The sequence below is a fragment of the Pteropus medius genome, unplaced genomic scaffold (genome assembly GCF_902729225.1).
Source record: "Pteropus medius unplaced genomic scaffold, Ma_sr-lr_union100, whole genome shotgun sequence".
In the NCBI taxonomy this organism is placed as follows: Eukaryota; Metazoa; Chordata; class Mammalia; order Chiroptera; family Pteropodidae; genus Pteropus; species Pteropus medius.
The window spans coordinates 15,151,736-15,166,910 of record NW_024349797.1 but is presented as its reverse complement, the minus strand read 5'-3'; the positions used below and the strand labels follow the sequence as shown (position 1 = coordinate 15,166,910).

General features: G+C 35.3%; 1 protein-coding gene across 1 annotated transcript in view; it reads left to right on the top strand.

Annotated features, from left to right (window-relative positions):
• CATSPERB (catsper channel auxiliary subunit beta) overlaps nucleotides 1-15,175 on the top strand; it is a 91,578-nt gene that overhangs the window by 21,749 nt on the left and 54,654 nt on the right. The window contains exons 3-6 of the mRNA XM_039884031.1: nucleotides 1,817-1,889; nucleotides 5,539-5,627; nucleotides 6,282-6,422; nucleotides 9,170-9,230. Of these exons, the coding sequence (XP_039739965.1) occupies nucleotides 1,817-1,889; nucleotides 5,539-5,627; nucleotides 6,282-6,422; nucleotides 9,170-9,230 (364 nt within the window). The remainder of the gene's footprint in view (nucleotides 1-1,816; nucleotides 1,890-5,538; nucleotides 5,628-6,281; nucleotides 6,423-9,169; nucleotides 9,231-15,175) is intronic.

The window sequence follows — 15,175 nt, the reverse complement described above, 5'->3', positions numbered from 1 at the left end:
AAGCATTAGAAAGACTTTCAAAGTAAGTTTTTAGTACTTTGGTCAAAGATAGATACAACCAAATCCACGCAAATGATATTAGAGATCTTTTCATATTTATTTAAAGGAATCAAACTGGAACAACTTTGAGGATAACTTAATAACAGGTCATCCAAACTGTGGCCCGGGAGTATAATACTTTTCAGTCAGTTTTTCAGGGATGAGGAATAGCGCTGTGTTCTCTAATAATGGTGTGACGTCACTGAATTCGAATGGTTAGCAAAATAATACAAGATTTTCCTGGTACGGCACTGTTTTCAAGTTTGTGGCAACTTCTCCATCTATTGTTAGATTCCTTCTAATACCCAAAATATCATTGAGCATAGCGTCACAGTGATGTAATTTTGATGAGCCATTTATTTCCTCTTACCTTGTGAAAACAAGTTGTTTTCTCAGATGACTAAAAACAGTACACTTAAAAAAATTCTCCCCTAACCACGTGAGAAGGATGGTAAATTTAAAAATCCATAAATGTTTGAGCTTTCTGTTGTCAATTAAATGTATTGAATCAAGCAAACCAATTCCGAGGGAGGAAAAACATCAGTTTAATTTACTCAGCAGTTGTCAGGAGCTGTACAACATATGGATTTTAGTCTACCTGCAACTGGTAAGTCAATTTATTACTGTTTCTTGGATGCTGGCAAAAGACGTGAGACTCCTCATTCAGGGACAAGGACTTTATCACTCACGGCAGAAGCAGTAGCCAGGGCATCGGTATGATGCTCACTCCAGTTCCCCATACCTCTGAGTCCCATGGAGTCAATATCTATTATGGATGCTACGTTAATTTACTAAGGTCACTATAGCCAAACACACAGACAAGACGAGATCCCACAACAGAAATTTATTGTCTCATAGTTCTGGAGCCTCCAAGTATGAGATCCAGGTGTTGGCAGGGTCTGAGGGACATGAGAGAAAGATTCGTTCCTGGCCTCTCCTTGGTTTGTAGAAGGCTTCTCCCTGTGTCTTCACATCATCTTCCCAGTGTCCAAGTGTCCAAATTTCCCCTTCTTATAAGGACACCAGTCAGATTGGAGCCCACCCTAATGACCTCATTTTAACTTAATCACTTCTGGCAAGACCCTGTCCCCAAATACAACCACATTCTCAGGTAATAGGGTTTAGGACTTCAACATGAATTTTTGAAGGGACACAATTCAGCCCATAACAGAAGCTTGCTTACACTAGTAGTTGAGTGCATTACAGGAGAGGAACACTGAGCTTGGGGAATTCACCATGGAAACAAGCCTGCTCATTTCCAGGGAAGAAAACCTCATCCCTCAAGTTTTCTCACTGCAGACAAAACTCTGAGGAAAGGCCTGGGTAAAGCGTGGGCAGGGCCTCGCATCCATGGTATGCAGTGAGAATGTGCAGGGATGCTCAGGATCCATGCAAATTGTCTCTCCCCAGAGCAGCAGTCAAAATCTCAGACTAAGGCACAGCCGTACCGTCCTTGGAGTCTTTATCGAGTCAGGTTCTGTTTTGCACAACTGTAGATTTAATCCCACCTGTCCAGCAGTTGTCTATATTGAAGAACAACCTGAGCCACAGCTCTTTAGTGTGTACTGATTATATTCCTAAATACCTTTAATATTTTACTCCACGGAGTAAATGTGGAGCTTAGTCAACTGTTATGTCATCTGCTTTTGTGGCGTAACGAGAAACATTTAACTTAAGGGACGAGATGATTTCTTTACTACGTAGTTGTTTATAGCAAAGGAACTCAAAAATATGTTCAGAGTCACTGAATGAAAATGATTCTTATTTCTTCCGACAGATGGAACTGCTACTTTTATACGTTATACTTTTGAACCTGTTTGATTTTTCATCAGGAATAACATATAATAAAGGTAAGTTTCAGATGCTCGTACTCTCTATGTTATTCTTAGGCACTGTCCTTTATGTCCTTTCCTCTCTAATAGTTAAAATATTCTCCTTTAGCACTCCTTCATTCCATTATCTTCCGGTTTTCCCTAATGTACTCTAGTTCAGACATTTCTAAAAATGCCATTGTGAATCTATTGTTCTTAAGTCGTATACATAGTTGTATTTTATTATATTTCATTACTTATAAGTCATAGAATCTTTAATGTTTAAGGAAAACTTTATCTTTGCAAAACTTTAATTATTCGAGTAGATATTTTTTATTTTTCCTCCACAAATAGTTACATGTAGTGTGAATTGTAAACTGAATTATAAGGCCAGTAGATTGAGACTGAAGAGAGTTTTCTGAAAGTAAGCTGGTTGACCCTTGAACAACATTGGGGGTTAGGGGTACTGAACCCCATGAAGTAAAAAACCTGTGTATAACTTTTGACTCCCCCAAAATGTAATAGCATCTGTGGGGGATGGGTTCCCCACAAATATGAAAATCCACACATGCTCAAGTCTCTTATATGAAATGGCATAGAACAGTGCACGCAATTGTTCTTCACTCCTACAGATTCCCAGTGGCAGATCGAAGGTACCACCTTCAATCCTCATTTGGTTGGATGCGAAACCCAGGGATATGAAGGGCCAAGTGTATATTTATTGAATAACATCCACTTATAAACGGACCTATGCAGTTCAAACCTATGTTGTTCAAGGGTCAACTGGACACAGATTAAATTAGGCAATAGGACTTTTATGATGGGAAAACTGTGTCTAAGGAATAAGGCAAATCCACCTTCATCTTTGTAGATTGTTTAGATTCTGTCGCATCCTGGACTGGATATACTAGCACATGGTAAATGCTCGATCAAAAGATTGTCAATGCCAGTGGAATGGAAACATTTCCAGCTGCCTATGTTCAAAATACTTTCTCTAGAACATACTTTTTTTTTAAAGTATTAATATCATGTTTATTGTTCAGATGTCACCTTTAATTTGAAAGGACAGATTAAGTTCTGATTTACTTTTTTGAAGATCTCCGCCAGGAAACATATTCCTGACAAACATTTGCTGTCTCAGAAAGATCAGAAAATTTAGAAACTTTTTTCTTTTATTTTTTAGCAATGGGAAAAAAAAATCTCTAACTCATCTTTAAATTAGGCAAATTTTCAAAGTAATTTGCCATTGTATACCATCGAAACTCACGTTTGCTACAAAACATGTTTGTACTCACCCTAATCCTTTAGTGTCCTTTAGTGTTTTTGCTGCTTCTGGCTTCAACTTCATTGTGACAAAGAAAACCAGAGCTGGACAGTAGTTAAAACTGTAGGAACAGACTTTATTAGGAACTCTTGCAACGGGGAAAAAGAGGCCTCAGTATAGAACTGGGCTCAATTCCAAATACAGCCTGGAGAAGTGGGGTTTTACAGCCAAGGATCAAGTTGGGGTTGGAGGTTTGGCAGGTGGAAAATTACTAAGAAGGGACATCAGAGATAGGGGGCTAAACTGACCAAGCAGAATTCTTGCGGAGGGCAGGTCAGGCTGATCACCTGGGTGGATGGTTGGGGATGAGGAGTTCGACTAGATATAGAGAGTGGTCAGAAATCGAGGATGGGGATTCTCTCTAAACTGACTTAGCAGGATTCTTGCAAAAATGGTTATGCAGATCTAACAAGGGAGGGTGAAGCCTAGTTGAGGAGAGGGCTTAGTGCCTGACTGAAGTTTAGTCGAGGAGAGAGTCTTTGTCAGTTGCTGCAATTGTGTATCCATGAATAGAGCAATGAGTGAATTTCATAAATAGTGTGTCTCTGTGTCCCAGAGTGGTTTTCCTATTCTAGTCCGAGCAGACATTTCATCAGTGATGGCGCTCGTGTAGTTTCCCTTTATATCATGATCCTTTTGAACGTCACATACTGTTAAGAATGTAACTTTGCTGTCAGGCCTTTCCTTCAGAGGCTCACAAAAAAAGTAGTTCTTTTCGTATTTCATTATTAAAACAGGATTTAGAAAATGCTGTAATCTGAGAATTTCTAGGCAAAGGCAGGAGGGTTAGGAATTGCTTCTGTCTCTTGCCACATTCTCTCTTCTGTTTTTTCCCTGCCTCCCCTTTCGTAGCCCAAGCTCGAAAGATCCCATTAACTCAAGGGAGTAATTCACAAAATGCTACCAAAGTGCTGAGACAAGTTTTAGAAAAAAAACTTCCATTTGAACCAGATCTTAAAATGTGTTCAAATTCAAGGCAGAGACTAGAAAAAGAGAGAACCCCATGAGCACTCCAGGGGTGCCGGAGTGCAGGTTGCATGCAGGGAAGTCTGAAAGAGGGGCTCAGTTGTTTAAAAATTGCCTAGCAGGATTAAGAGAAGATGGCCCTTAGGGACAGAAACATCTTGGTTCTAATTTAACTTACTGCTGTGAGTTGGGGGACCTTTGAGCAATAACTTAATATTCCTGAGTTTTGATTTCATCTTCTTTAAAGAGGAGACAATAATGCATATGGCACAAGGTGACGTATAAACCCAGAGTCTGGCTCAAAGTATGATTGCAGGTTATTCATCTTGTTTGTACAACATAACAGTTTGATGCTCAAAATCCTATAAGTAAACATATCAATGCGATTATCACCAATGCAGCTTAACATACATTTTGAGGTTATAACGTTAAACAGTTTTCAAAGTACTGTTCGACTCATTAACATACTCAGCTTAACATACATTTTGAGGTTATAACGTTAAACAGTTTTCAAAGTACTGTACACTTACTTTGACCACACCTGATGATGCTGCCAGTTCTATTTTTTAAAGCTATCACTTGATTCTAAAGTCCAATTCACTTCTCTGCTTAGAAATCTTTACTCGCACTCCATTGCCTAATGAATAAACTCTTTAAAAGAACAGAGGCTAAGCAGAAGGGATATACACAAAAGGAAATTAGAAAGGAATTTAAATATTTCACTGCAAAAAATAAAAATCAACTAACTACAAAAGGAGAGAGTAATACAGGAAATGAGGGACAAAAATGTTGTAAGGCATATAGAAAACTAATAGCAAAATGACAGAAGCAAGTTTCTCTTTATCAGTAATTACTTTAAATGTAAGTGGATTAAATTCTTCAATCAAAGACAGAGATTGGCAGTATGGATAAAAATACATGGTCCGAATCTATGTTGTTTATAAGAGATTTACTTTAGATCCAGATGAGAAGGGATCTTCCTCCCAACCACCCACTCTTTTGGGTAGAGGAGTCACTTTCATATTAAAAGCTCTCTATTAAAACATAAATTCTCTTTCCAGTCTCCAACTCCTGTCCCTTTTATGGGCTCACTGAGGTTGAGAAGCTTAAGAGTCAAGGACTGTTTTTTTGATCACTGAAAAATTTGCACCACGTGGTATCTTTTATTTTAATGTTCTGTCAAACCTTCCTTTTTAGTGTCCTCATTTGGTATCTTTAAAATTAAAAACAGTGGAAGATTTGAATTTTATCCAGAGTATACAATTATATTCTTTTGAAAATATGGTTTTCAGTTTTAAAATTATGGTTCTTTTAATGGAAATTCTTCTATTAGTGACCTAAGATATATAGATAGATAGATATAGATATAGATATATAATTTTTTTGTGTGTTATTTAGGTGATATAGAGAAGTACTTTACTTGTTCTAGCCAAGGACTTCCCCAAAAGAATGAAATATTCAAGTTGTATCTTTCCTTAGACGACTTGGTAAGGTCCACTAATAGTATGTTGTATTTTACATTTCTTTAAACTCCATGTATAAAACCATTAACATTGTACTCTTTTCATATACCTTTAATAATTACTTTAAATGTAAATGAATTAAATGCTCCAATCAAAAGACATAGGGTGATCTTAACTACTAGAAAAACTAAATGAGTTAAAACTCTTAGTGTCTTTCTCATGTAGGGTTTCAGTAAAATCCACCATTTGTGATTTTCGTATACCTTCTCAAAGCTGGGAAATATCCAATAAAACGCAGTATGATGTTTTGCTTTGTTTAGACACAAACTAATAATTTTAATAAAACAGTGATTTCTACATGCGATAGCATGTGTCTTTGATTCTATGTTTATTAAGTATAATAATTTTATAGCCATTTCTGTGACAGAAAAATTCTTATAAGGATGAATTGAAACCTATTTTGATACTAGCATACTAGGTTACTGAGTTCTGAAAGTGGCTTTTCAAAATAGACTTTTCTTCCTACTTAGAGACTGGAATTACTAAAGATAGAAGTCATTAGCAACATCTGCTTTTCGTAGATTTCTCTTCACTTTTAAATTAATGTACTATGTTTCTCTCCATTGAATTGTCATTGCTTATTCGTTTTGTTTGTTTTTTTCCTCCTCTTTTCTAAAGAAAATCCAGTGTATTTTCCAACCCCAAAGTGAGATTTCTTCAAGGGAATTTATGAGTGCATTCACATCAGGAGGACTTGCTCCCAGCTTGGGAATCATAAATAGTACATATACTGGCATCTTCCACTTTAATTTAACTTTGGTAATTACATTTATTTATTCTGTGATGTTGTTAGCAAGAAGCATACTCTTCTTTATAGGATGTGTTTTTTACAAAAATGCCTAGTCAAGTAATATTATGTCTATATGTTTAAAACCAATAATACAGTATTATACTTGCCGCTTTAAACAGTCATATATTTTTCAAAGAAATTAAAAGAAGAAAGGAAAAAAATACATAATGATTTTTCACTATCTACCTTCATATTTACACTTTCCACTGCTTTTCATTCTTTTCTGTAGATGTAAATTGTCATCTGCTAGCATAATCTTTCAGCCTGAAGAATTTCTTTTAGCCTTTCTTATAGTGTAGGTCTAGTGACAACAATTCTTTGGGAGTTTTTCCCCTTGAAAATGTTTTTATTTCACCTTCATTATAACACTTTCATTAAGACATGATTTACATACCATACAATGCACCAACTTAAACTGTACAATTAAATGGTTTTTAGTATATTTATAGAGTGTGCACCCCCTATGTTTTCTACAAAGTTCCTAGTTTGACTTTTTAAATTTGGTTACTGATCCATTTTGAGTACATTTTTGTGTGTGGCGTGAGGTCAGGGTTCACATTCATCCTTTTGCCTGTAGATATCCAGCTCTGCTAGCACCATCTGTTTAATTGACTATTATCCTTTCCCTACTGAATTGTTTTGATACCTTCGTTGAAAATCAATTGTCTGTAAATGTGTGGGTTTATTTCTGGATTCGCAATTATATTGCATTGTTCTATATATCTATTCTTATGCCAGTGCCTTGTTGCCTTGATTTGGTTGCTTGTAGTGAGTTTTGAAATCAGGAAGCATGAGTCTTCCAACTTTGTTCTTTTTCAAGGTTGTTTTTGCTATTCTCTGTATGAATTTTGCTAGTTTTCATACAAATTTTAGGATAAGCTTGTCAATTTTTACAAAGAAGCGAGCTGGAATTCTGATAGGGACTGTGTTGAATCTGTGGATCGATTTGGGGGGTATTGCCATTTTAATAATATTAAAATGTATCCAATCTATGCATCTGGAATATTTTTCTATTTATCTAGATTTTCTTCAATTTCTCGCAAAAATATTTTATATTTTTCAGAGTCTAAGTGATGTACTTCTTTTGTTAAATTTATTCCTAGTATTTTATTCTTTTTGATGCTATTGTAAAGGAATTTGCTTTTCTAATCTCGTTTTTAAATTGTTCTTTACTAGGGCATAGAAATGCAAAATTAATTTTTGGATATTGATCTTGTATCCTGCAACCTTGCTGAACTCATTTATGAATTCTAATAGGTTTTTAGTAGTCATCTTAATTTTTGAATGATAGTTTTGTCAGATATAGAATTTCTGGTTGATTTCACCTGCTTTCAGCATTTTGACTATGTCATTCTGCATTTCAAATATATCATATGACATTGTTTCTGAATGAGAAGTCAGCGGTTAACTTTATTTTCCCCTATATGTAATGCGTCATTTTCTCTAGATGCTTTTAAGATTGTCTATTTGTATTTACCCTAATTGGGTTTCTCTGGGCTTCTTGAATTCTAAGTTTACCAAATTTGTAAAGTCTTCAACCACTATTCCTCCCCAAAAATGTTCTGCCCCTTCCTCTGTCTCTTTTCCTGCCTGGGACTCTACTTATGCACATTTTGGAACCTGCGGTATTGTCCCACAGATATCTAAGTCTCTGTTCATTTTTCTTTAACCATTTCTCACCTTTTTCAGGTTGGATAATTTCAATTGCTGTATCTCTAAATTGACCTATTATTTCTTTCACTATCTCCAATCTGCTATTGAACTCATCTAGTAAATATTTTATTTCAGTTATTTTACTTTTCAACTTCGTTATTTACATTTGGTTTTATTGTTATATTTTTCATTTATGTGCTGGGATTCCCTATCCATTTCCTCATTAGAACATTTTCCTTAAATCTATGTACATATTTGTAACAGCTGCTTTGACTCTTTGCTATCTGGACTCACTCTGAGTCATTTATCATCTACCATTTTCCCTCCAACTATTCGTTACACATTCCTGTTTCTTTTCATGTCTTGTCATTTTTGGTTGAAAACTGGACATAAATTGTAATAACTCTGGATTCTGTTATGTTCTTACAAGAATTTGCTGTTGTTTTTGTTGTTAGTGGTCTAAAACGCTATTACTTATCTAGACACAAACTGCAAACTCTCTTGCCTATGGTTTCAGCAACTGATATCTCTGCTCAGTTTTTTGAACTTCCGCTGCTAGTTTTTTTTTAACATGGACTTCTATGGGTCTCCTTTGCATCTGTGTAGCCCAAGGATTTGGGAAGAGTTTATATTTAACTCTTAAATCACCGTTCTTGTAGTTCCTTTGCTCCTGGGATTTTCCTCTTAAATTCTCAAATTCTGTCAACACCGAGTCCTATCCTCTGACCTGTCAAGCCAGTAATGCTTCAGCTTTGTGCTACCTGAACTTGACTGTATGATATTCCTTTTGTGGCTACAGTATTATACATAACTGATTAATGTTTTAGTTATTTCCAATCTCGTACTATTACAAATAATGATGAAAAATATTCTCGAACAAATTTTTCCCATATATGCGTGAATAATGTAGGATAAATTCCTAAGAATAAAATTACGGGGAAAAGATATATGCTTGGATGTTTTTGCTTAATTTTTGTTTTTAAAAGATGGGGTATAATATGTCAAAATAAGTATTGATATTAACATTGTAAAACACTGTTTTCTGATGTCTTCTTTATTTAAGTTCAGAGATCAGATTTACTGGTTGATTTGTATTCCCAGAGAAAACATTACGAAAAATACAGGTAAGAGTGATCTGAATTAATTATTTTGCTCATGGGTCTGGATTGCCAAATTTAACAAATAAAAATATTTATTATATTAAAACATTATTTGCTATCTCAGGTAAATGTCTCATGTACCATTTGAGAGATATTAAAAATTATTTGTGGTTAATCTGAAATTCAAATTTAATTGAGGTTTCTATATTTTATCTCACATTTCTATTATAGAGCGATTGTTCTGATATACATAACATATTATTCTTTATTTAAAGTAAACTTATTTTCTAGAACTTGAAAATTGGAGTATTGAGAAATTCAGATATCAATTAATTTTACTGAAAATGTATCATTAATCTTAAAATGTTATAAGCTATAATATGTAATGTGTTATTTTACTTTGTAATCTACTAGTAAGTGTAATATGGCAGCCTAGCTTTATATGCTACTGTAAATAAACAGATGGAAAAAGGAGGAAAGTAAAATTCCAGGAACTGTGAGTATTGGCCTAGTAGACTGAGCTAATAGATCTTAAGGCATGAGATGCATTCTCATAATTTAAAAATGATGCAAGGTATATTATTTCAATATGGTAGGTAGGTGCAAGGAACAGAAATCAACTTGACTGCACTTGAGGAAAAAGAAATTCATTTTTGTCATGGAACTTAAAAATAAAAATGCAGCCAGGTTTATAAGAAGGAATTAGAAATAAGAAAAGGAAAACCATCAAGAACCCAGGGAGTACTTTCACCATTTCTCTCTTTTCTATATTTTCTGTTAATTTACATTTATTTTTCTTTCTTTGCAGACTAGCTTCCTAAAGCTGCCTCACTGCTGTCAAGTTTTTATAACCTAGAGGCCAGCTTAATTCCAAATTCCAGGGAGAGGTTGGCCTAGCATCCACTTGTGTGTCAACTAAAAGTAGCAAGCAATAAGGGATTGGGACAGTAGAACGGTGGAGTAATACAGGCCCACCCATCTAGGTATAAGAGTAATTTAAAAACATACAAAATTGTGAGTCCTACAGAGAAAAGGGCAGGGGGTAGGGAAGGTTAGAGTAAGGCAGAAATGATAGAGAAGAGTTTATATAAGGAAATGTCAAAGACAAAAGTCTGCAAAAAAAGCTCCAGTGCTGTAACATCTGATATGGATTACATCACTATTTTATCCTTTATTTATCTCGATTATTTCAAATCAACCTATTGGAACTTTTAGTGACTTTTTTTCAAGGATCTCATCCTGAAAATTGTACTTCTTTAAGAAAATTCTAACAACTCTTTATCAGTATAATGATGGATTGTTCTAGCTATGTGGCATAATATTGACATTAGTTTGACCAGTGAAGTGAAAATTACTTTTTATTTTTACTTCTTCTATTTACAAACTTTAATTTCAGAAACACAATGATTCTAAGGTCAGGAACAACAGTGATCTAAGAATTTAAGTAATTTATGTAGAGAGACCAAATGAACTCTGCCTATCCTGAAACAACTCCCTGGACTGGGTGAAAAGGAATATATGGGCTTGTAGTGTAATAGGAGAGGATGGTCTAATACTAGCAACCGCTAGAATTCAGGGCGGGGGAAATTCAGGGGGAAGGAGATCATATTTGCTCATTCACTTTTTCCTCCTTAATCTTATCTTATTTACTGCCGTACCATGAATTTGAGTATTACGTATATGTAAAATCTTGGGAAAGGTAGTTTAGGTAACATCAACAACAAAGGTAGCAAAGTAGTCATCATAGTACTAGTAGAACGAGCAGGTAGTGTTTATTGAATTCTTATTATATTTCAGCAGTACTCTAAAACTTTAATAACTCATTTATTCCTCACTATATGTTAGGTAGTATTATTATCTCCATTTTTAAACGACTTAACTGAGGCCCAAGGATATTTAGTGATAGCTAGAAGGTCATGAAGGCAATTTGAAGTTTGAACTGCATATACCGTTGAAAATAAAAAGAGTCCCTCTTTGATTTACAGTTCATCATTTGTTCTTTTTTCATTTTGAAATAAGGCTTAATTGACATTCGGTAAAATATACTCTTTTTACTGTCCAGGTCTACAAAACTTCACAAATGTATATAATTGTATAATCACTACCATCAAGATAAAGAACAGTTCCATCTCCCAATAAAATTACCCGACCTGTCATCAACCCCTTCCTGTGTCCCAGGCCCCAGAAACCACAGATCTATTTTCTGTTTCTATCGTTTTGCCTATCCCAGAGTCTGGACTGAGGTTAATTTGGGAGGAATATAGATATGCAAATATTCCAGCACCGTTGCTGTCAAAACTATTTTGTCTGCATCGAATTGCTATTCCTGGGCTATCTTTTCATCAATACTACAACATCTTGATTATTTTCGCTTTATAAAATGTTCGACGTGTATAGAGAAAAATAAACATTCAAGCACTGGAATAACTGCTATTTTTCAGAGTGGGACATCAAGATGCTATTTTTCAGAGTGGGACATCATTACCTTGGTCGCTTATCTAATGGATAAGTCTTCTTTACTTGGGTACTTTATTCTACTTGGGTACTAGGTGCTTTGGCAGCCACCATATCCTTGCTGGGGTGGTACATAGATCCACCTAAAGGCCTGGGTGGACATGAGAGCTTGTGCAGCCGAGCCTTTTGGGTCAGGCATGTGCTTCATGAGTGCACCCTGGTTTCAGCCTCAACCTCAGTCTTGCCCTGTGGATGCCACTGCTGCAGGAGCTCCTAAGCTGAGTTCACCATCCACGGCTTCCCAGGATCCCACACATCCTTTTACTTTTAACTCATCTGTGCTTTTATATTTAATGTGGGTTTCTTAGAGTTAGCATATAGTTCAGTCTTGATTTTTACATCTAATCGGGAAATCTGGCTTTTAATTGGTATTTTTAGACCATTTACATTTAATGTAATTGTTGGTATGGTTGTACTGAAATCTGCTTTCAGGCTGTTTTCTATTTGTTCCATCTCTTCTGTTTGACTTCTCACTTATTTTTCTGTCTTCCTTCACATTAATTACTTTTTATGATTCCATTTTATCTCCACTATTGGTGTATTGGTTTACCCTATGTTTTAATTAATCACAGTCTACTTTCAAATAATTTTATGCCACTTCATTGAAGTGCATAATCTGCTTCTACCAAGCCACAACTGCTCAGAGAAAAGTTATTATTTAAAATATCATCATCTGGATTCATTGCTATAGTGAAGTGATCTTTCACTTCATAATTCTTTTCCCTTATTTTTTTAAATTTAATTTTATTGTTTTTTTAATTAAGTTTCTTGGGGTAACATTGGTTAATACAATTATATACTTTTCAGGTGTACATTATAATTTAACATCTGTGTATTCTATTGCATGTTTACCACCCAAAGTCCAGTTTCCTTCAGCTACCATATATTTGATCCCCTTTACCCACTTCATCCTCCCCTATCCCTCTATATTTGACCCCCTTTACACCGTCTACCTCCCTGCTCCTCCCTCACTCCCTACCTCTGGTAACCACTAGTCTATACTCCATGTCCATGAGTCTCTGTTTGTTTGTCCTGTTCTTTTGTTGCTTTTAGGTTTATATCCCACATAGAAGTGATATCATGTGATCTTCAACATTTTCTGTCTGGCTTATTTCACTTAGCATGATTATCTTGAGTTCCACTCATGTTGTTGCAAATGGCTGCATTTCATCTCTTCTTATGGCTGAGTAATATTCCATTGTATATATGTACCACAGCTTCTTGAGCCAATCATCTGTCATAGGACACTTTGGTTGCTTCCATGTCCTGGCCACTATGAATAATGCTGCTATGAACATTGGTGTGCAAATATCTTTATGGATATGATTTTTTTAAGTCTTTGGGGGTAAATACTCAATAGAGAGACTGCTGGATCATATGGTAGATCAATTCTTAGTTTTTTGAGGAACCTCCATACTGTTTTCCATAGTGGCTGTACCAATTTGCAGTCCCACCAGCAGTGTATGAGGGTTCCTTTTTCTCTGCATCCTCTCTAGCATTTGTTATTACTTGTCCTGTTGATTATAGCTATTCTAACAGGTGTGAGATGATATCTCATTGTGGTTTTGATTTGCATTTCTCTAATAGCTAGTGATGCTGAGCATCTTTTCATATGTTTGTTGGCCATTTGTATGTCCTCTGGGGAGAAGTGTCTGTTCAGATCCTCTGCTCAGTTTTTGCTTAGATCGTTTGTTTTTTTGTTGTTATTGAATTGTATGAGTTCTTTGTATATTTTGGATATTAGGCACTTATTGGAGGCGTTGCTTGCAAATATATTTTTCCATTCTGATGGTTGTCTCTTTACCTTGTTGATGGTTTCTATCGCTGAACAGAAGTTTTTTAGTTTGATGTAATCCCATTTATTTAATTTAGCGTTTACTTCCTTTGCCTTTGAAGTCAAATTCATAAAATTCTCTTTAAGTCCAAGGTCCTTGAGTTTCATTTCTGTTTTCTTCTGTGCACTTTATTGTTTCAGGTCTTATATTCAGGTCCTTTTGAGTTAATTTTGGTATGTGGTGATAGACAACAGTCTGGTTTCATTCTTTTGCAGGTGGCTTTCCAGTTTTCCCAGCATCATTTATTAAAGAGGGTTTCCTTTCTCCACTGTATGTTTTTGGCTTTTTTGTCGAAAATTATTTGCCCATATAAATATGGGTTTACTTCTGGACTCTCAATTCTGTTCCACTGGTCCGTGTGTCTGTTTTGCTGCCAATATCATGCCGTTTTGATTACTGTCGCTTTGTAGTGTAATTTGAAGTCGGGCAGAGTGATGCCTCCAGCCTGGTTCTTTTTTCTCAGGATGGCTTTGGCAATTCGGGGTCTTTTGTGCTTCCATACAAATTTGATGATTTTTTGTACTATTTCTTTAAAAAATGCTGATGGGATTTTGATGGGGATTGCATTAAATCTGTATAATGCTTTAGGTAATGTGGTCATTTTAACTTTGTTGATTCTTCCAATCCAAGAACACAGACTATCTTTCCATTTCTTTGTATCTGCTTCGATTTCTTTTAATAGAGTCTTGTAGTTTTCATTATACAGGTCCTTCACATGTTTCATTAAATTTACTCCTAGGTATTTTATTCCTTTTGTTGCAATTGCGAAAGAAATTATTTTTTCCACTTCTTTTTCTGACACTTTGTTGTTAGAGTATAGGAACTCTATGGATTTTTGAACATGGATTTTGTATCCAGAAACTTTACTGTATTTGCTTATTGTTTTTAGTAGTGTTCTTGTCGAGTCTTTAGGGTTTTCTATATAGAGAATCATGTCATCTGCAAATAGTGACAGTTTGACTTCTTCGTTTCCTATTTGGATGCCTTTTATATCTTTCTCTTGTCTGATTGCTAGAACTCGCTAGGACTTCCAATGTTATGTTGAACAGCAATGATGATAGTGGACAGCCTTGCCTTGTTCTTGATCTTAAAGGGAAGGTTTTTAGTTTTTCACCATTAAGTATAATGTTGGCTGAGGGTTTGTCATAGATGGCCTTTATTATGTTAAGGTCCTTTCCTTCTATACCAATTTTGTGAAGTGTTTTGATCATAAATGGATGCTGTATCTTGTTGAAGGCTTTTTCTGCATCTATTGATACGATCATATGATTCTTATTTTTTAATTTGTTTATGTGATGTATCACCTTAATCGATTTGTGTATGTTGAACCATCCCTGCGCCCCTGGGATGAAGCCCACTTGATCGTGGTGTATAATCTTTTTAATATGTTGCTGTATTCGGTTTGCTAGTATCTTATTTAGGATTTTTGCATCTGTGTTCCTGAGAGATATCGGTCTGTAGTTTTCTTTTTTTGTGCTATCTTTACCAGGTTTCGGTATCAGGGTAATATTGGCCTCATAAAATGAGTTGGGAAGTATTGCCTCCTCTTTGATTTTTTGGAAGAGTTTAAGGAGAATAGGTATTAAATCTTCTTTGAATGTTTGGTAGAATTCACTGTGA